This window comes from Hakea prostrata, chromosome 7 (genome assembly GCF_041222555.1).
Source record: "Hakea prostrata isolate BN-2017 chromosome 7, UWA_Hpros_2, whole genome shotgun sequence".
Lineage (NCBI taxonomy): Eukaryota > Viridiplantae > Streptophyta > Magnoliopsida > Proteales > Proteaceae > Hakea > Hakea prostrata.
Genome location: NC_142606.1, coordinates 4,293,933 through 4,316,905, shown reverse-complemented (window position 1 = coordinate 4,316,905; position 22,973 = coordinate 4,293,933). Strand labels below are relative to the sequence as shown.

Below are 22,973 nucleotides of genomic sequence, written 5' to 3'. Positions count from 1 at the left end.
CCTTCATATCGTTACATTGACAGTATCAAGTATGATCTGAATAAAGTTGACTAGAGCATAAGGATCCATGTAGCTGACCCCATTTAGTTGGGACAAGGGTGAGTTATGTTTTCCTCTAGAAACAGGGCGGCATGATCCACATCCCATTTGAGGACTTGTTTATTGTACTAATCAAAGCCATAATTGTTATCAACCCTTTACTATGCATGTATTTTTTCATTTCTCCTATGTTCATTTTAGGCCCATGGGCTTTTTTTTAAGCTCCATCAAGCTTAATTAGTATATGCAAAAGACTTGTATACTGTTGCATTTGTCAGTCCAAAGCTTTTTGGGTCATGTTTTCAGTTAAGTTTCAAATTCTACATGAAAAATAAAGATGAATGAACAGGGATCTTCAATGGCCTTCTATTCTTTTTCCTTCTTCCATCCTCCTTTTCCAGACAGAAGGGAAATTCAATTGAAATAATAAAAAACGGATACAACACACACGCCTCCCAAATGTATATCTAAACAGGCTCTAGTCCATGACAGGAACCAAAAGGGGCATAAAGTTGATCCCCCTCCCAGCCCCATAATATAAGGAAAATAAGTACCTGAGAAAGTCTGTTACCCATAAGCACAATTGGTGACACCTCACTGGCAGCACCAACACCTCCTCCCATGGCAATTCCGACATCCGATGAAGCCAAGGCAGCAGCATCATTAATACCATCACCAACCATAGCTACAACTTTCTGACCCTTCTGCAGGTCATTGATGAATTGCTTCTTCTCATCTGGTTTGACTCCTGATAACACCTGTCATCCACATTACTTTTTCAGACACAATGGCTTGGATCATACTGGTGCAATTTAGAGACAGATACCATGTTCCAACCAAAATATGCTTAGAATTTGTTAACTGATGCTATACTTTCAGAACATACAATCAATTTGTTCAAATTTTCATAGAAGAGATATGCCTATTTTACTCGTTTAACATATTGGCAGGGTGAATCATCAACAGATACAAAATTCCACATAAATTAACACCAAAGTCTACAACAGTTAGATGAGAGTAAGTAGTTTCAAGTTTCAATAAATAATGATAAAGTAAGATATATAGCAATATCTCGAACCACCTTTTCAGAACCTTCTGAGCTTCATGTGATAGCTATTTATTACTAATTGATCAATTTCATAGATCTGTAATTGTTAGAGTTGTAAAAGTTACCTTCTCTTTGGAAATACCAACAATAGATGCCACATATTCAGCAGTGTGCTTATTATCCCCAGTCAACATGTATATGCCTATTCCTTTCTTAGACAGTGAATCAATAACATGCCTAGCATCTTCTCTAATCATGTCCTCAAGATAAATGATGCCTGCCAAAACACCATCGACTCCTACATATACAACAGATTGATTCAACTCTTCTACTTCTCGGAAAGAGTTCTTCTCAACACCATGCCTGCAAAGGAAAAACTAGAGGATTCAAACAATTTCAAAATAGTTGATGTCTAATTAACATATAAATCATTTCTAACAAGGACAACTCAACCAATCAGTCTTCACTGGAAACACATTTCTTGGATGGTTCCAATTCCACCAGAGATCATATCCGTTAATCGCCTTTGTCAATATGACAGCAACAAGATGAATACAACCTTAATCAAAGGAAAATCCAAAACTGATGTAACCCTTCGTCCCTTCCTGGATTGGAACTCAACCTAACACAACTTCTAACTGAAGTGAGCTGTGCTCCCCCCTAATAGGAAAAAATAAAACTAATAAAATTCATTTAGATGAATCAAACTAGTCCACTGTTTTTTCAAACTGGACATCTTAAAATCAATAGAAATGGTTATTAATTGGATTGCTGTTTTGTTTTATGAGTGGGGGTGACTCTTTGGAATAGAAATCCAGTTACTTCAGTTATAGGTTCTGAACTTATGCACTAATACATATTACTCAGAAAAGGATCAGAAGACGAGCTAATTCTTCTCATCTTTTACAACTTCAATTCTTTCTATGGGGTCAGTAGGTTAATTATTTCATTCCATCAAACAAATAAATGTTCATTTCAACAGAAATTCACATAAAAATGAAGAGACAAGTGACCTACCTCTGAACCCAATCTAATGTCCCAACAGAAACCTCCTTTTGCTCAATAGTTGCTACTGCACCAGATCCAGGTTCCTCCCTAAATGTTCCATCTGTTACCTGGTACAATAATTTAAGGTTAAAAAGATATTTAGGGGAAGAAAAAAATCTCACACATCAAGGTGGATTGACCACAAGAACCAAAAGGAAAACCCACAGTGTTGTTTGCAAGGAGACTCTTATGCTCATATTTATTCTTGTCACCATAAAAATTATACATGCAGTTAAAAATTCTAAGAAACCTAACACACGATACATAAATCAAAGGTTTAGTGATTTTGGAAGCCAGGTCACACTTACAAAACCCTAATTGGATTTGCCATGGGTCCACCCAACCAATAGATGACTCAAATCAAGAGCTTATTCCAATAAATACTTTGTAGTTTATAAAAGATGCCAGGGTTGTCAATAAATAACCAGGACTAATAAGGAATAGATATGAAATTCTATTTGGACGCTCCTTCCAATTCCTGGGTCTGGCACAACTTCTGAAGCTTAGGCTTATCGCTTTTGAGGCCATTACCTACCATATGATGATGGAGCAGGACACCTTCCTTTAGGCAAAACAGTAAGCAAAAGAAAACTAAGGGATTAAAAGGAACAAATATGAAATTCAATTTGGACGCTCCTTCGAATTCTGATGCTTCTTAGATTTTGCATAAAATTCTGAAGCTTAGGCCTATTGCTCTTGGGGACACTACACGCCTACATAAATAATGGAGCCTCCACCTTCCTTTGGCTTGATCATTGGTATCCTTCAGGGGTTCCTCATGACACAGTGGCTGCTAAAGTCATTTAGAGTTTCAAGAATTTCCAAGTCCATGGTTGCTGATATACAACAATGACAGCAGCCACAACAACTAAGCCTTATTCAAACTAAATGGGCTCCACTATATCAATCCTTGGCCCTCCAATTAGTTATTTCTTACCACTTCTAATGTTATGCTACCCCAAGCTCATAGTTCCTTCAATCTGAATCAAATGACTTTTTTGTACTGGAGCACCTAAGGCCTAGTTGAACATGGCTTTATGCCCCTACCACCTTAAACAACTTTCTCATGGCTTATCATATATCAGAGCTACCTTCCAAATCAGCTCCAACATGATCATTCCTTACCACATCCTTCCTAAATTTGCCATACGTCCATTTCAACATCCCCATCTCCCTTTACACCAAGCTTATCTACCTCATGCTTTTAGGATGATTGTCATTGCTTTTACCGTAATTAAAAAAAATCCAGTCTCTGGATGGCATGCATTATTTTCACATAATGGAATTTCAAAGCTTTTGAGTACTTTGCTCTCCTCTCAAAAGGTACGCCTATGCAATTGGAATGTAGAAGTAAAGAGCCTAAGAGCTGGAGAACGAAAGAGAGAAATGAAAGATTGTTCATTCCATAAACTTTAAATAATAGAAAAAGGGCTCTGGTCATTTTTACTGTGTCAAACTTTGGACTTTAACTATGAGGGTACACACTTACATCTATATCATGATAGGGGAACCGTCCTAATTGTGGGTGAGCCTGATTTTTACTTCTTAGAGTTAGATTACACATCTAATTCCTAATTTAAGTAGGCTTTCTGATTTCTATTCTTTTGCGGTACAAGGAACTACTTACCTTATTTAACAGAACTTGTTAGTCGTTATAATAGCAACCCCCCTTTCTTTCTTTTTTTTTTTGGGGGGGGGGGGGGGGAGGAGGGGGAGGCTGCTAGAATTATTACTTTGCAGCTCTCATCCTCTCCTCCTCCCCCTCCATGGTCACTGCTTTCTAGTCTTTGTCATTGTCACTCTCTGAATTCAGTAAAACATCCAACTTGAATCTTTTATGAAATAGTTGGTATGGTAAAAAGATTGCAACAAGTGGATGCATTAATCACAACAAAACTAAAAAGTGGTTAAGCAACATGACAAGGGAATATGAGATTAGGATGCACCAATCTACAGCAGTTGGACATTACCTTCAGATTCTGACAACCAGCAGCCTGAGCAGCTTCTACAATAGCTTTTCCAATCGGATGAATTGTATTTGAATCAACTCCAGCAGCTAAACTCAACACTTCAAGTTCTGACCATTGCTGGTTGGCCGTTTGCCTAGATCAGGAGTATACGATTATTGTTATGCAAACAGCAAATCCTAAACATATATAAACATTATGATCCACAATATAGTTCAGAGGACTTGACATCTATAATTTTGAAACACATGATTATCGAGATGTTGACACAGAACCTTCCAATTTAAATGCAGAAGGATAGAACTACACGATACTAACTAAAAGGTGTCTAGGAATAATCTCAACTACAATTTGCCAAAAAGGAAAATACATTGGAACACTCATATAGAATCCACCTGTTCTACCATGTAACTATCTTTCAGATGAAAAAATCAATAAACTGGAAGCTGTAGACATACCACATAGCAATGGTAGCAAAACTATTCTTCTTCTTAAGCTAATCAACTGGATAAAGCTAGCACTAGAAAAAGGGCCTAACTAGTACACGAGGATCAAGCCACCATGGGATCTGGAGAAGATCATAATGTACACAGTCTTTCCCCTGCTTTTGCAGAGAGGCTGTAAAGAAAAAAACCTAGTGACCAATAATTCTACTTAGAACTAATAGCAGTCAAATTTGCTAAAATGTACCATGTCTGGGAACTGAAGAAAAAAAAAAGAAAAAAAAGAGGAAGCGGAAGAAAAGAAAAGAAAAGGAAAGCGATTTTTTTTTTGGATGAATAATTGATCAAATAAACCAACAACACACATCTGATTTCATTCCATACATTAATTTGTAAACATATATCATCTTGGCAAGAGGCTTCCACAATGGCTCCCAAAAATTAAAGGAACCTAATAAAGCTTTGAAATTCAAGTGTTCTCGTCCTACATGTTCTTTTTTTTAATGTACATGACATTTCATAATATGGAGATCGAGTCAGTACGAAATGAGAATTTACTACTTCAAAAATTGGATTGACAAGAAACAACAAAAAGGGATAATGCAGAGGATCAACCATCAGATGGTCATAGCAATATATTTTAAGTATCACAATTTAGTCATAGCAATCTATTTTCAATACAACAAATTCTTGTTAAAGGTGTTAAGCTTCTCTTTATATGCACTGAAAGAAACAAAGTGTAGATATTGTAAGTTGAAAATAAAGCCTACTTCAAAATGGAATATATATGTTTAGATGTGCATAGAGCAGTCAGTATCCTGAAAGTGTAGATTGAATCCTACATACTCTAGGTGGTCTAGTGGGAAGAATAGCGTCAAGTAAACACATGAATGTACTTAAGATGCATATGAGGGCATGATGACTAGTAGAAAATCTGCGGGAAATTAGGGCAAGGAATACCCAATTATGATTGGGTTACATCAGGGATCTAACTTAAGCCCTTATAATTATTTGTGCTTATCATGGATGACCTAATGATAGCATATAAGATGAGGTCCTAGGTCTATGCTCATTGTCATAATATTGTCTTAGTGGAAGAGACAAAAGAAAGGATGGGCACAAAGTTAGAACTTGGGAAGATCAACCTTGGAAACTAGAAGCTTACAAATTAGCAGAACAAACAAAGCATATATTATGTGTAATTTTAGTCGTATTATGGCGGATACTGACATGGTGGGAATTGAAGGAAGGAGGTATCACAAAGTGAATATTTATATATAAAGGGTCAATGATAAATAAATAAAGTGCATAGAGGATGATGCTTCACAATGAATTAAAGTGGGATGGACGAAATGGAAAGGCACATTTGGAGTACCAAGTGATTGACGTATGTGAAGTTACCATAGAACTGTTGTACGACTGGCAATGACATACAATGGTGAACATCGGGCAGTTAAGAAGTGTCATATTGAGAAAATATGCAGAAAAAAGGATGAGGAAATGCAGAAAAACCGAGGATAAAGTACGGAAAGATCGTACTAGGGCTGACTTAAGAGTTGCCCCAATCAATGACAGGCTCCAACAGAGTCCTTTGAGATGATATGATCATGTTGAATGGAGGCCTAAAAACTCCTCCACAAGGAGGAACCAGAAGAGCTACAGACAAGCCTAAAATAACCATAGGAGTTGTGAAGGAGGACATAAAATTTTAGGATCTTGTATAGGACATGAACTGCTTGGGACTTATACTGAATATGACCTTAAGTAGCACCTACTAGGGGGAAGGGACCCATGTCGCACTCCCTATTTAGTTGAGATTCTCCTGACTTGCTAGGATATGCCTCCTCCCTCTTCCATACTACTTATTTATTTTCCATCTCTCATGTGTCATTTTCCTCTCTCATGATCCATCTTATTCCCCTTTCCCTTGTTTAGTCCTTAGATTTCCCTACTTTGTTTTTATTGGACACATGTAGCCAACCTCATTATGTTCAGATAAGACTAAGTTTGCAGCATACTGAAATGCCCCCCAAAAAATAAAATTTGAACATTGAAGACTTGTATCACCAATCAACCTTGAATTTTTTCCTCCATCACATTCAAGACTCGTCACTTTAGTCACAACAGGCTTTCCTGCTGTCAAGGTCCCTGTCTTGTCAAACACAATTGAGTCCACAGATGCGAACTTTTCCAAAAAATTTCCACCACGTAAAAGCAATCCTCTTGTTGCCCCTAGTGAAGTTCCAACCTAGAAAACATCAACTCAAACCAATTAAAAAGTTATACCAAACACAAGTATATAGACTAGAAAGCTCATTGCCATCTCAGATAACAAAGGAGATATTCAAGTGAATGGTTACCAATACAGCAGTCGGGGTTGCAAGGCCTAGCGCACATGGACAAGCAACAACCTGGACTTGATAAATCAAAGGCAGTGTTAAAAGAATGAGGCGTTTAATATAAAACTTAAGGTGAAAATGTGAAATATTTTAACATTAAACAACCTGCCAGTCATTGACTCATTAAAAGTTGACATACCTAATCCAACATCAGTTATATACTGATGTATGTCAGATACGTGTGAACATGTGTGCTCACACATTGAATCAAGTATTGATATACTATGGGCAGGTTACAGTTGACAAGTATCAAGGTTTTTTTTTTTTTTTTTTGGGGGGGGGGGGAGGGGGGAGGGAAGTGTTGGGAGACTTGTTGGGGAGAATACAATATCGAACCAAGACCGGGCCCAGAAAACTAAAACCTTTCAAGTCAAATCAGTAAGCACTCGTAAAAGCGGTCAGGCTCCATGTCTTATAGTAATTTATCCCTTCTAGTTACCCTAACCACAAAATCTAAGCTATCTAAGCTCTCAGTTTGGTTCTTATTTCACTATTCTAATCCACCAAATGTCCATAGAAACCCTAAGCACCAATTGCTTAAATTAATTATAATGTAACCTCATTTTATATAGCCTTATTTTAGGCCCCTTTAAACAACCTCTACCTTGAAACATTTATAGCTAAACTGGACTCTGCGAGAAACCTTCAAGATGAAACTGTCCAAAAAGTGGGTGCTTCCTCCTGTCAATAAGGATAAATTGAATTTCTATGGCTCCTCTATAGTGGGGTAGGTGATGTGATCAGAAATGGACTACCAAGTCTAACTATTTCTCTTGTCTGCTATGGTTATCATGAGAATGATTCTGTTAGGACAGACACGTAGCCCTTCTATGGGTATTCAACTCTGTATGAGCAAATATCCCACCACCACAGTAAGGGGTGAATTCGCTGTTGTAATAGGTTGTTTTAGGAAAAATGGAAACTGCCTACAGAAATTCTTTCATGTTGTCAAACAGATTCATCAGTTGGCTTCTTCATTGAGTATCTTATTCCAATCGAGAGCATCTTGGTGGATACTCCAACCAATGAGCTTGCCAGGCAAGGTACTTTGGGCCTAGAATTGTGGTTGCAGGCTGGAGGAGTTGTTCTTTGAGATTCATCTGACGGTTTTGGTGGGCAATTTTTACCCTTCATATTCTTTTGGTCTTGAGAGCTATGGGGAACTACACTAGCCTTACTCTTTTATGATAAAATACATATATTGCCAACATCCCTGGGGCGAATGGGTTGTTCGAGGACATTGCTGCCGCCAGTTAGGCATAAAAAATATGTACATGCTTGCAAACTCACTATGGGGTTAAAAGAATGCAAGTCAAATTTAATACATAAAAGTGTAAAACTGTGGTTGCATTATTATGATGACAAAACAGTTCTAGCCTCTTACTCAACATGCAAATGCAAAATGAATATACTAATACTAGAAAAGAAAAGGGAGCATTTGATGCACCATTTTACGTAAAGGAAGATGAAAATTCAAATTGAGAAGTACGAATGTAATCTCTTGCACATTGAAAAGATGTAGCATTTGTGTATGCAGAGTATCCATTATCTAAATCCCCCTGATGCAGGTCAATCAGATAGTAATGGGCCCACTGAATGGAAAAGTTCTCTCTCAACAGCTAGACATGTATGTGCCAGATCTAATCTTAGTCCAAGGTCAGGCTTCGGAAGAACACATTAGCTGTTGTGGATAAACAATTCTGGGATAAAATTAGTCATACGGTAGCCAAGTGTTTGAATTTGATGAGATGGAAAATGGAATAGAGGACAGGAGAAAAGGGGGATTTATGGGTGTAATGGAAAGATAAAAAGGGAAGAAAAATACTAAACCTTAGGATATGAAAACTAGATATGGATGGAAGGATGGAGGGGCTGAATTCAAATTTCTGATTATAGAAGGGAAAAGATGAAAAAGAAAGTAGGGACTCAAATCAGAAATCATTTAAGGAAGAAGAGAGAGGGGAGACAGTTCACAGGTCAGAGAAAATAGGGAGAACTCAAGTCGCAACGGGAGGGAGCAAGGAAAAAGAATAGCAGGGCTTTCCCTCACCAAATCAAGAGAAGGGAGACAGAAAATCCAGCTAGGTTCCTAGAAAAAAATAACAAAATAAAAATAGGACCACCAGCCATAATCAGCCAAGGTGGTTACAAAACTTATTTGTTGAAAATAAATTATTAAAAAATTATCTACTAATCAAACATTTGAACTTCCCTAATTAGGATTCCAGAACAACTGAAGACTTGAATTCCAGATTTCCTGAAAAAAGCTGATAGACTAAGGGCCTTTTTGGTATCAAGCCTTTATGGTATCAATTCTGGTTCTCTATTTTGCCTTTTAATAGAAATGAGTACAAGAATTCATTTTTGGTCAAAATGAAAAATGGTTTGGTAACTTTTGTCCAAAAAAAATTATGAAATGAAAAATAAGTTTGGCATATCAAAATGAAAAAATTGACAAAAAATGATGATGAAAATTGAGAAAGAATCCTTAAGGTTTGGGAGCAAGAAAAAAAGGAGAAACAATAGAGTTTTCATGAAAAGAATGTATGTTCATATTATACCCTCAATTTGCATTTGGATTTGACTTTTGGACCCAGAATACATAATAGACAAAAAGTCTACTATGGATTTTGGGGGCTTTCCTATTCTTTTAAACAAAAATATGATTTAAAATAGATACCAAACATCTTAAAAAAAAATGAAAATGAGAATTGATGCCAAAAAGGCCCTTAATCAGAAGTAAGAACTATTATCTTAACATTTCACGCCACCAACATGGGACCAATCTACTAATATCATGTAGCCTTAAAAACTCACTTTTGGGCTATATATTTCAGCTTCGTTAACCATAAATCATGAGAGAGAGTTGCCCCTTTTCCTTGCTATATCGTTGCTAGGGTTACTGGCTAGTAGCTTTTGGTTAGAGTTGCTTTGGTAGAGTCATGTTAGTTTTACATGGTTAGAGTTGGTATGGTAGCAGTTTTTCTCTTCTCAAAGAATTAGGTTATTGCAATTGGGTTTTGTCATAAGCTCATTACAGTAACGAAACCCAAAACTAAGGTCCAGTGCAAACTCGTATTAAAACTCGCCCCTTACATTACCCTCGAAAATAAATTTTTTTGAAGATAAACTGGGTATAAGAGTTAGAACCAGAATAGCATACCAGAACACTACAGGAGAGCTGCAATGCTAGTGAAAGTGGATTTCCATGATGAACGTTAGCAGGTAGGATGTGCACTCCAAATACATTCCAAAACACAAAAGTTGCAGCTGATAGTGCCATGACTCCATATGTGAACTTCCCAGCAACCTGGTATAATTGAGAAGACATCCTATAGCATCAAAAGGTATTTGCAAGGATGGCAGAAAACTATAAGGCTGGATATAAGGAGAGCAAATTTAACATCACAAAAATACAACTATCGAGATGTTTGAAGGCACATGATTCAAGTAGTATCAATAGATTCTCTTTTCAGTATCATAAACCATTCAAAAAGCAGTTAGCATGAATGGGATTTAAAAATGTTTGCTACCATAAATTTATCTTTTCTAGATCTCAGGTCATATGGGGAAAACCAAAAAAATAAAAATAAAATAAAATCCAAAGAATGTATAAACACTTCCTCCCCAAAAGCTATAAATTACATAAAAAAGATTTGGGAAACTCTACTCATATTAAGGCCTAACCAAATGCTTGAAGAAAGAATAAATGTTTATAAGTGCAACAGAGGTGTCTAAACAAGCACAAATGTATTTCAAAGCTTACTTGTAACTTCTGAGTAATAGAGATTTGTAGACGAGCATGAATTTACAACAGAACTTCATTATAAATTCCATTTTGGTGTGGTTTTGGAATGAACTTTTCCAGATACACAGTGTGGAATACCCAAAATTGATCTCCTTCATCGAAGTGTGAGATAAAGATGTTAAGGTAAAAGTTATAAAAAACCATTCTCATATTCGAAAATTTTCTGTCATCCCAATATGTTAAACATTGTTCCCCAATTGATACATGATTGACTTAGCTCAGAAACAACTACCGACCACATCACAAATGTAAATCACAAGTTTCACACCTATATAATCTCTTGCGGACAAAAAACAAAAATCTGAACTATGCGAAATTATCAACTGCACACTGAAGTCCTAATCCCAACCACTCAAACAAGCTCTATTTTCCGAACAATATGTCACATTCATACACCAATGCAAAGAAGTGCCACTTTGAAGATCAACTTATGAATAAAAAGTCACTTTAAACTGTAGAAGTGTAGATGTAAGGACAGAAATCACAATGCCCAAAAAGAGAAAAGAAAAAGAATAACTCTCACTCTTTCTCAAGAATCTCTACTCTATTGCAGAGACAGAGACAGATACACAGTTCTTCCTACGTAATAACAGTTGAGCAAATAATGAATTACAAAGGTGAGATCAACAACAATAGGGATCAAGGTGATACAAAAGATTGCAGCACACAGGATTGAATTGAACATAGCATGGCCAGATCCTCTCATTGACTTTCATGCCTTGAGAGAATGGATTACTGGAACTGCTCTGTGACAAGGTAATACAGTGCTTGTTTTTAGCAATCTCTCTCAGAGAATCAACAACTCCTCCCCTCCTCAAGTTAAGTCATACTTCCACAATGACCTCCTTGCTCTCAGACCTGATGGTTAAGTAGCCCAAAATCTAGTTTAAGCTTCCAGGGGGATCTAGTAGTAAACGCAGTAGGTTTCGAACTTCAGATCAAATAAAAACCACTTGGTTGGTAGGAAATAGAAGAGTCTGAGTGTTTGGCCATAATAAAGATTGTGATGTAGATCATATGAAGACAAAAAGACCAGTTTTCACAGTGCTGTTCACATGAACAGTGTCAGAACCCATCTTTGCCTTGCTTGGAGATGTTTTTTAAAGGATCTTGTGAGAGAAAGCTTCTATTCTAATTCTACCAAGTTTTTTTTTTATTTTCATGGTCAGACAGTAGGCTTAAATTTCTATTCCTTAAGTTTTTAATTGGGTCTCACTATTTTCACTTGGTTCTCTAAAATAGAAATTTCTATTTTGATGTATGGCAGCTACGATTCACAGGAAATTTCTACTTTATAGGTTTTATGAATCAGTAGTTCCATCTTTTTAGGAATCTTTAGTTTCTTAATTGTTATAACAGGTCTATGAGGCAGAGCAGAGGATGGACATTGGAGAGAAGAGTAATGGTTGGAGCTGTGAGATATAACAATGGATAGAAGCTGTCGGTGAAGGGCCCTAGGTGGCTCGGTGAGAGGATGATGTGTTGAAAGAGCTGAACCTACTCGGCGCCCCCCCCTCCTTTTTCTGTATCTCCTTCTACATTCCTTTTTTCATATTGAAACAGGAAAGGGGGAAAAAAGAATAAAATAAAAGATAACACTTGATCTTCCTTATCGTGTGGAACCCGGTTGACATCAATCTCGCTGATTTTCCCTACTTCAACATCAACTTTTGCATTAGATTGATACAAAATACAGGAACAGTAAGATTTAAACAGGATAAGAAACTCTGCAGGTGTAAGTTGACTATGTTAAATCTAACCACTCCACCAAAACCTGAAATTTGTAGAACCTAATTCATCAACCTTCTGATAAAATCACTGCCCAAAATAAGTTCTTATTCTGCTTTCTCACTGAAATGAGATAAGGAACACAGCACCTTGTCAGCTAACCGCTGTACAGGAGCTTCCCTATTCTGTGCTTCTTCCACCAAACGAACAACGTCTCCCATCATAGTCTCACCACCTGACCTTCTCACTTGAACCGTAAGCGTACCATTCAAGTTTATGCTTCCAGCTGCAACTTCAGACTAGCAAATAGGAAAGTTAATATTAGCTTTGATAATATGTAAACATATTTTAATAAGTGCTAAATCACAACCAGAAACACAAGCCCTCTAAACATTCCTTCTGAGGAACATAAACACAGGGCAATAGGAACTGGATACCAAATGTCTCATAAATATATACATATAATTTGGTATAAAAGTAATACCCCGGCAAGTTTTGTTACTGGAAGTGGCTCCCCTGTGAAACTTGATTCGTCAACTGTGCTTCTACCAGCTCTAACAATTCCATCTGCTGGTATGCGGTCCTGAACATTGCAAAAAAATCCACATCCAAGAATTCATATGAAACAGATCAGGAAACTACAATAAAAGCTTCTTCATTAACAGGAAGCAAATAGTGCACATTGCCTGCAATTCTATTCAACTGATAAACCAATAACGATCATCTTTTATGCAAAACTTGTAAATGAATAAAGCAACAGTACATACAAGTGAAACATGAAAATGTACAGAGGTTCAATAAAACTAGTATAGCCAGGAGCATGAACAGGGTTATTCAATCTAAAAATGGAAAAAATATAAATATGTTTCTGCATGCCTGTATTAGAAAAAGATTACTGTGTTTACCAACTTTTCAGCCACATGGATTAATAATTAGCAGGCTGATCATTGATTAGATTTGGATCAGTGCTCCTTTTTTTCTTCCCCTTCCTCTCTGGTAGTCTATCTCAATGATGTACACACCATATATGGGTGTTCCCCCTTGACTTTCATGCTGAGCTCAACTTACTCGAGTTTACATATGTTTATTGAACCTCCGTAATGGTACCCTAAAAAGTCACAGTCTGAAATTTTAACCATCATTAGATGATTTCACGGGCCATGGACACAAATCTGGCCCCCAATTAAACTGCATATGGCAGTTATTAAGGATGTACAAGAACGGGTTCTTATTGTCGGCATACAGAAATGCATCACCTTTGATTGTTTCACTCAAGCAAAACAAGTACAAATGACACAAAAAGGAAACAGAAGGACCAGTTTACTCACTCCGGGCAGTACAACAATCCTGTCACCAACAGAGAGGCTGTTGCAAGGAACTTCAACTACTGACTGCAGATTTTCTTCATCATCACCAACCATAAGACGGGCTTTTGATGGTAGGATACTCAGAAGTCCAGTCATATCACTGGTGGCTTTCAGTTTTGCCCTCTGTTCAAGATTCCTTCCTAACAAAACAAATGCTATTAACATAATTGGTTCCTCGAAGAATGCCTTCCAGCCCTGCATGGGAGAACATATGAACACTACAACATTACGTGTCATTCTCATTCCAATTTATAAGTTTAGGACTACTCACCAACTTGAGATTAAAGTTACAACAACAAGTTTAACAAAGCACTAGAAGAAAGCATATGAAAGATTCACTGTAGTACACTACCAGAAAAATAACATCAAGTTCGACATGGTTCATATAGGAAACAATGGACACCATTAATAATATTATTTTTTTGGCGCCGCCGGGGGGGGTTTGAAGACAATTAATCATATTCACTACAACTAAAACTGACAAATTTATTACGAACCAATCAATAATCGTGGACGTGCTTTTGGTACGATGCTGGCAGCCTCCTATATAGAGGCAGTTAGAAAAAAAAAAAGGAAGAAAGGAGGCATAAGTTGTATTTCCTTGTCCCTTATTTAATGTGATTCACGATACCAATGGAAGCATTTGTTGTGGAGCTGTAAGCTGCATTTGTCAAGTTTCTCATTAATCATGGCTTAAGCAAAACCTTAGAATTCTGCAGTTTGTTTTCATAACCAACAAAAGGCAGCCATTTTTCCTAGAATAAAAAACAACACAGCAATGCATCAGATCCATGGTGTTCTCCCGTGGCCCTGCCTCCCTAGGAGAGCTTACCTCTTAGGTTTTAACAGGTTGTCTCAGTTCTTCCTCAAAGGAGCCAGTTGAAAGTGACTTCAGTGTTTATGACACTTGTTATATGTTGCTTGTTTAAGTTGTCTTTGCTTCAAAAGTATATCTTTGCGCTTATCTATAGCATTCAATACATATCTCCAATATGATACTATATGATAAAATAGAAGTCTTTAAATCAACAACCAATATGATACATGATATCAATACTTTGAACCTCGCTTATCCCACAGAAAGGCCAGTTGTTAGGTCAACATGTGACAATGATATACTTATCTGGACTTCTCAACCCACTGGTGAAGGTTAGAAAGTATATAGAAGCAAGCAACTGTGATGTAGGATTGGGTTCTGAGCTGGCTGGAACAAGTAATGAGTAATCCCCTGACCTATTCTTCTGTTGATCAACGGCAGAAGAATTTATTCAGAAAGAAAGACAGGACAAAATAGAACAGAGGGCATAGCCGCATCAACCCCCAAACAAGTCCATGCCATTAAATTAACCGATCACTTGTGCTTCTGCAGTTCTGCTCCACTAACACAATGCCAAAGAGACTACTTCACCTCCAACATCAGCTGCATCAAGGAGCAAGTGATCCAATAGAAGCAAAGGTAACCAAATGACAAGATTTTTAAGATAATACCAGTCTTGACCAGCAATCATCTACTTAGGAAGCCAGCTTTGGACCTTTTTGAAGGTAACACAGGATCAGATCTCAAGTTCTCAACTGGATATCTAGACCTATGACTACAACCTGCCGCATATGCTAGTACTGTTATAGTTTCACATGTTAGCACTATCCATTCAAGACAATATTCTAGATGGATTAAAAAAAAAATTGTATACTCTCAAGTATCTCATGTTTCAACTGGAGAGCCAATTCAAGTATTTGAAAATTGGGTACAGAGCCAGACTTCTGTCTGGCAATAACCACAATTTAGACCCATAATGGTTTATTAACTACCCAGCAGAAGCGAAGCCAGTGGTTTAACTATTTACTGCTTTTACAGACCAGTAAAGATTGAGAATCCATCAAGGCCTATCACCTATGGGCCCATTGCCAGTCTGGCCAACAGGTACACATGCATTATATTCTAGTGCTTTTATGGTTTCTCCCTATATCAACAAGGCATCTTTCCTCCTCCCATTTGTGCTGACCTATAGGGGGCCCAAACCAACCCTTCGGGATGGAATGCGCAGTAACTATAAACCTGGGCAAGTGTTATTTCTATCTAGTTAATGTGCCAGCTCCAGCAATTCGCCTTTCATCTTGTCAGATACATAACAACTGTACAGATAAACTTTATGTTTTTGAATATACATGTTTTTGGAAGTGCTTAACCTTTTCTTTTCGCATACAGCTTCACAGTTTCATACTAATGAATAAAATATTCCAATATATATATATATATATATATATATATATATATATAGGATGAATACGTCTTACATGGCCAATTCATAAATGCTTCTATTAATGGCCGTTATTATGTGCCACATGGCAGCTCTGTTAGCATTCAAAGTTTGTAGACATGCCCACATTTTTACCTTTCAGTTTGGACAATTTTGGTCTGATCTATATCTCCCATGGGGAGAGATATGGAGGTCTGAACATCTGTTGACAATTCCTCTTTGGTAGCTCAAGAGCAACTTCGGCTTGGTCATTGGAAATACAATGGTAGAAGTCCTGGCATGGAAGACCCTACTGATTAATAGTCAGTGTGGTTGAAAAAGCCCACTCATAGTCAAGAAAGTTAAACAGACCATGCACAACATTTCTTTTATCTTTGGTGAACTTTAACTATCATGGAAACAATATCAAATAGTCAGTACACGACAAAGGTTTTTGGTGCTACTAGATGGGCTTAGGGTTTCTTATAACCAATTTTTTCTACCACCAAAAATGAACTTAACATGGTTTGAGATCTCACCGAGATATCGCTATTTTGAGATAGTGAGCATGAGATCTCCTTTATAGTAAATCTCGACCGAGATCTAGGTTTGCAACGAGATCTCAGTCCACACAGCCACTTTATCATCTCTCGAGTGAGATAGGTCCAGATCATGACCTATCTCACTCTCTCTCGCCTCCCAACTCGTTGAGACCTTTCAAACCTTCTTTTTGTCTTATTTTTTGCAGGATTGATGCCGGATCTTGACATGCAGCAAGGTTTAACACATCTATATCAAGAAAGAAAGATCAAGTAAGGCAATTTGAAGAAGTTCTTCAACCAAGGCCACAACAACTATTCATCGGCCCAAGCCCAATCTACAAAGGAAATGCCAAGGCCCAAAATCATATAGGCCTCTACAAGCGCCCCCCCCCCCCCAATCCCTCCCCATTCATAGGGAATCTCTTGTGCTTTGGGGAGAAGGTCGTCGGCAACAGAATGTGAAGCATGAGCCATACCCAATACTTCTAGAGCAAATTGCATTGGCACCCCAAAATGGAGGCCTTAAAGCACTGACACCCCACTTTATGTTTAAAAAAGACAGAGACCCTAAAATTGGATTTTCATTGGATATATCTGTCAAATTTAACATTGAAAATAGTTAAATCACTGTTTATTTTCAAAAATATTCCTATAATAAACAATGTTTGAAAGGTTTTCAGTGACAAATTGAACAAATATATCCAATGAAAATCCAATTTTGGGGTCTTTGTGCTTTTTAAACATAAAGTGGGGTGTCAGTGCCTCAAGGCCTCAATTTTGGGATGCTAGTGCAATTTGCTCATACTTTTATTATGAACTTATGATTCATATTGAACTTATGATGATTGTCTTATTGTACTCTCAAGAGTCGAGAATGTGATGTTGTATCGTACTTATATAGTTATATGGATGGAATTCTATTGCTATTTAAGTTACTTGATGTATCTTATCACTTGTTTTTCATTTATATGTCCTAATGATTCTATATTTCATGTTTTATAACCTTGCATGTTCATTCCTGCAGCCTTTCTATTCCAAACTTAAGGCCGATTTAGAACTTATACTTAGGGTTGTCTTCTCACAAATCTAAAGCCACCAATGTTTGAAGGCTAAAAATAGGCTAAATACCAACTCTAAGCCCAACTTGACCCTCAAAAACCCCCAAGATGGGCCCTTGAGTTCACTCGAGTTGGCCAGGAAAAAATATCAGATCTCGAGCAAGATGTCTCCAACTCGAGTGAGACCTCTATGTATTTATTTTTATTTTTTTTTTGGGGGGGGGGGGGGGGGGGAGAGATGACTGTCGCGAGCGAGATCTTGAACCATGGAACTTATTACATCTCACATCCACAACCAAAGGAATTCCAAAGAGAGATGAACTTTTTGTTCTACAGGAATGCAAATGATTAATTTTAAGGACATTCTTCTTACAGCGGCTTAATGTTTGGATGGGCTGATGAACTCCATTGGAAAAATGGAGGGTACTGCATTCCTGAATGTAATGAAAACCATATAAAAAAGAAACTAAAGATAAGAAATAGAATCTGGCATGCTGAAAGACAATTAAAACTTTGACCTGTATTTGTCAACATTAAATGGAAATTGTTGTGAAACTGTATTCAAGTGGTCAATCAACAAAAGGACTGAGGTGGGGACAATGGCAATAACCAATGGAAGCATTATCAGCAAATTTTGAGAACTGAAAATGAAACACTCATAGGACAACCATAAACTTCTGTTTGAGCTTAATTTTCTTTCTAAAAACATGCCAAAAAGAAACTAATTAAAGGACCAAGAAAAAGCATAGTAATATCCAAAAATATCTGGACCAGAAAATATAATTCAATATTTGAAGTCTTAAACTAATATTCATTCCAGTGTTAAGTGAGCTAATCATACAAAATTGAAGGATTGTAACACACCAGTTTTGGTACCAGCGCAGCAGTGGAACTGACGGCAAAAGATGATAAAGCCCCGAGACCAACTAAAGTGTTCATGTTAGGAGCCCCTTTAATCAGGCTTTTTAGACCATCTAGGATAAGTTGGCGGCCAGGACCAAGTAAAGTAAATAAAGACAATGACAGATGAAATCCAGTGGAGTGAAATGCACTGATCCATGAAGCATTAGCTCCAAAGATATGAGAAAGATGACCAAAGAGGCACACAGCACACAATGCCCACGAGACAGCAAGGCCCCGACCTGTTTAAATTAGTAAAGTTAATTAGCCTGATCCAAATCTGACATTACCAGAAAGCTTTATCCATATATGATGATCAAAAACACCATGAAAGGGTAACTTTGAAGCCAGAACAGTCATTATTCCCAGATAGTATCACTACACAAAAATTAGCAAGAAGCATACCACTTTCTTTTAAACGTTTACGCTTTTCATCCATCTTTCTTTCGAATACTGTGTAGAAATTCTCTCTTGTAGAGTCTGCAGCAACAGTACTTAGAAAATTTATTATTTAAAATACATATATAAATAGAACTGACTCTAATCCCATTACCATGAAGGATGCAACAATTAGCAACCCTAACTTCCCTGATAATGTATAGAGTAGAAGTGCCTCATAAAAATGGTTGATGAGAAACCCAGATTCTAGCTGAATACCTATTCAATAATTTGTATATATCCCCAGATAAAATGGATACTAAACACACTCAGATGTTTTCTATCTAAAGAGTGATCAGATAGGAGTTCAAATATTGTGTATCCAATCCAAAATTTCAGCTCCATTTATTAAAACCTAAATATTTAAGATAAATAAACATGTAACAGATTATAGAACCGAAAGCCATTCTTTTTTTTGGTAACGAACCAAAAGCCATTCACAGGTAGGAATTTTTCAAATTTAAGATTATATGACATACTAACTTAAAATACATGTAGGTACATCTGCATTTCACAGGGCACATATAATGCTTACCGTCTCGCCGTCTTCTCAGTTTCTTTACACTTCCTCTTTCTTATCTTTCTCTGTGCTGCCACCCTAAGGTTGAATTTTGGAAACATTTAAGTTCACTTTATCACAAATCTTTGTTCTAGTGTTGCAATACGCTTATATGAACCCAAGGTCCTTCGTCCCGCCCCCAGGGCCCACCTTTTCCTCTCCTCCTGCTGGATTTCTACACTTAATGTTAACTGGTTATATCAACTAGTTGAGGCTTTTCAGAAACTTAGGTTGCAACCAAGTGGTAGAGGCTTTTTGGTTTTATCATCAAAGCCAAAGGTCTCCACAGTTCTTAAAAAGCTATAGAAGCTGACCTTGGTCATATCATCCCTTAGCCACAAGGTCAGCTGTCCTAGGCTGGAAGTACAGGGGAATCTCTGATGCCTTTCATGGCTGAGTTGCTGCTTGAAATTTAGCCTCATATGGAAATTTCACAGAATATGAATGACTTCATTGAAAAGACATATGATTTATCTACTTCTTTCACCCTTTTGTTTTAGTTTTGAAGTATTGCTTCACAGATGGAGGAGGCAAATTTGATAAAAAAAATGATCATTTTATTTTGATGTAAAAGATACATAAAAGTTATAATTCACAGAATAGGAATGGCTTTACGGAAAGGACAGATAATTTCTCTATTTCTTACTCTTTTTGTTTAAAGATATTGATTCATAGCTGCTTGGGGGGTCGGCAAATTTGGTAAAAAGGGGGGAATTAAGGTGGGAAGAAGAAGGGGGGTAAAGTAAGATTGGTTGAGAGTGAAAGAATACTCCCTTATTGGTCTTCACATAGGAATTGATCGAGCCCAATCTTCATATATAAAGATTGCCAACATCTGGTGCAATCTACAGCAAACAGTGGACCTCTTTCAACCCATGAAGCACAAGAATTGGCCGATTGCTTATGTCCCTATTTTGGCAAGTCTGACTTCTTGTAGAAGCAATATTTAGTACTTTTCAGAACCCCACCCTTGAACAATGGTTCAAAACTTTAGCTTATAGGTCATCAAGTGTTTTAAAAAAATACTTGGATAACTATAGATGTAACCAATCTATGTAACCGTCCTTCTCAGTAATCTAACTTTTATTTCTATAAAAAAAAAACGACTATTTCATTTTGATGTAAGAGAAAAATAAAATTTAAGAGGTGTTATGATGGTTCACCGATTCTAGCACAAAAGATTGTACTTTATGACTTTATCTGATTTATTTTAATTTGTTATGCAGTGTAAACTAATGACAGTTATGTTCAGTTTTGAAAATAGAATTGACATAATGCACTCATAGTTTGGGGTTTAACAAATAATATAATTGTTTATATGATGGATATCAAATTAAATTCAAGTAGTGCTCAGACTAAAAATATTCAAAGTTGCATAGGGGCCAATTCAGTTTAAATTCGCTGCTATTAGATCCCTGCTAGGTGAAGTGAGGAAAACAAGAAGTGGGATTTATAAACTTCCATTCCAAATGCAATGGTATCAGCAGTACATTGTGATCTGAGATTGGATAGTGAACCATTGAAGAACACCAAATATTGCATCTGGGAAAATATACTGGTTTTCAATTAGAGAATGGGGAGAAAAGGGAAAGGCATAGGACAACCATGTTATTGCACCCAATGACTTCTTTTTCTTTCTTCTTTGGGGAATGCTTAAGTTAGTATCACTCTGTTAATTGTCTGCAAATGCCGGATCCTTCCCTTTTAAAAAGTAACTATGAGAAAAAGAAAGACGGGGTAGAAGGCGGAGTTTCCTTCTTTCTAATTCTTTGGGGGGTGGGGAGAGGTAAGAAAGGCCTGTGATTCAGATCCTAGGTTAACTTGACAAGAAGCTACTGAAGTCAGAAGGAAATACATTTGTGGACTTGGACCTTCAGAATACCAAGAGAAATGATGGATTAGCTCATTACAGAATAATTATGGTTCAGGAAATCAACTCAACCTCCCATCTACAATGTTTTCAGCTAAACTTTAAGTATAACCCCACCCTTCTATCAAATTTTCTGAAGAAAACAAATCAGGGTTCAACATCCACCAACCAAAACAAGAAAACTGTGCTTTACAGGAGAAACAGAAAATATGCTCATAACAGAGAGCAATCACCATGGCAGACAGGTCATCCTCGTAAGGATTTTTTCCTCTGACAACAGGCATCTCTCTTTCTAAGTACACTCCAAAGAAAAAGAATAGATACTAAGTTCCTTACAAGACATTACACAATTAGAGCTTAAGGCCTTAGGTACCACTTAAAGATAAAGAGCCAATAGAAAGTGCAAAATGCACCAAAAAGGGGTTAATAATTTGCAAAATCCAGGCTCAACAAGTGAACCATCATCAACAATCACCAAAAAAATCAATGAGCACACCAAGAAGCAGGCTGTTTCCTAAATTGAAAACATCCTCTCCCTTCACTACATAAGAACTTGTAATGCAGTACAAGGCTCATCCACTTCCACCCAGCTGTTTCAATTAACCTCGTACTGCTTTACATGTTCGTAAGTAGTGAAGGGAGAGAATGTTTTCAATTGAGGAAACAGCCTGCTTCTTGGTGTGCTCATTGATTTTTTTGGTGATTGTTGATGATGGTTAATTTGTTGAGCATGGTGGATTGACAATGGGAAATCATAAAAGACAATATAGGAGATTCCTCACTGAGTATCTTCATTTAAAAAGAAGCCAATTGTAAAAAATCTTCTCTTACAGTAATCAACACCAACAGGGTACCTCACTTCATTCATTTCACAATGATTTTTTAAAAGCTTGGATCTGCTTCATCAAAATTAAATGCCAGGAATTGCCCCAATAACATTAATGAAGAAATTTGCACTTATTTAAATATGTAAATGAGCAAATCAAATGCAAAAGAGCCATGTGAAGCTAAAGAATTAGTAGGACTAAACAATAGGACTAGGAAGTAAAAAGGGTCGAAACACTAACATTTCAAGACGTTCAAATTCATATAGTGAATATTTACATCAAGACCCATACTGCAAGAAACTTTTCAATGTTATCTCAAGGCTTTCAAATATAAGTACTGGATTACTGGCCAAGTCATGTTCTCAATAGTCGAAGAGTCCCCTGAGTTTTAAGCTAGTCTTGAGAAGGCCAAACGCTAACAAATTCTCTTGTAGATTGGGCTTTATATAGTTCTCATCTCAATTTGACCAATAGTTTGTATGTTTATCAGAGGATTATCATCTATCAAGAAAAGTGAGAACCAATTACCGCTAGCGCTGATATTTAAGATGAGCTGTATCTGTAACGATAAGAACAGTCATAGCAGGATGAAAATTTCCCAAATGAAGAAGTTAATTAAAGGCTATGTAAGAAATAAGATTCACTACCAAACAAATCAAAATCCATATGACGTAGTGAGATTTTTGCTAAGCCATG

At 37.0% G+C, this 22,973-nt stretch overlaps 1 protein-coding gene across 1 annotated transcript in view; it reads right to left on the bottom strand.

Annotated features, from left to right (window-relative positions):
- PAA1 (P-type ATP-ase 1) overlaps positions 1–22,973 on the bottom strand; it is a 28,899-nt gene that overhangs the window by 1,884 nt on the left and 4,042 nt on the right. Inside the window, exons 4-15 of the mRNA XM_089164343.1 lie at positions 18,989–19,063; positions 18,548–18,825; positions 13,808–14,041; positions 12,964–13,062; positions 12,629–12,778; positions 10,107–10,253; positions 6,905–6,955; positions 6,620–6,792; positions 4,105–4,237; positions 2,105–2,202; positions 1,213–1,450; positions 594–797 (exon numbers count right to left, since the gene is read on the bottom strand). Of these exons, the coding sequence (XP_089020469.1) occupies positions 594–797; positions 1,213–1,450; positions 2,105–2,202; positions 4,105–4,237; positions 6,620–6,792; positions 6,905–6,955; positions 10,107–10,253; positions 12,629–12,778; positions 12,964–13,062; positions 13,808–14,041; positions 18,548–18,825; positions 18,989–19,063 (1,880 nt within the window). The remainder of the gene's footprint in view (positions 1–593; positions 798–1,212; positions 1,451–2,104; positions 2,203–4,104; positions 4,238–6,619; positions 6,793–6,904; positions 6,956–10,106; positions 10,254–12,628; positions 12,779–12,963; positions 13,063–13,807; positions 14,042–18,547; positions 18,826–18,988; positions 19,064–22,973) is intronic.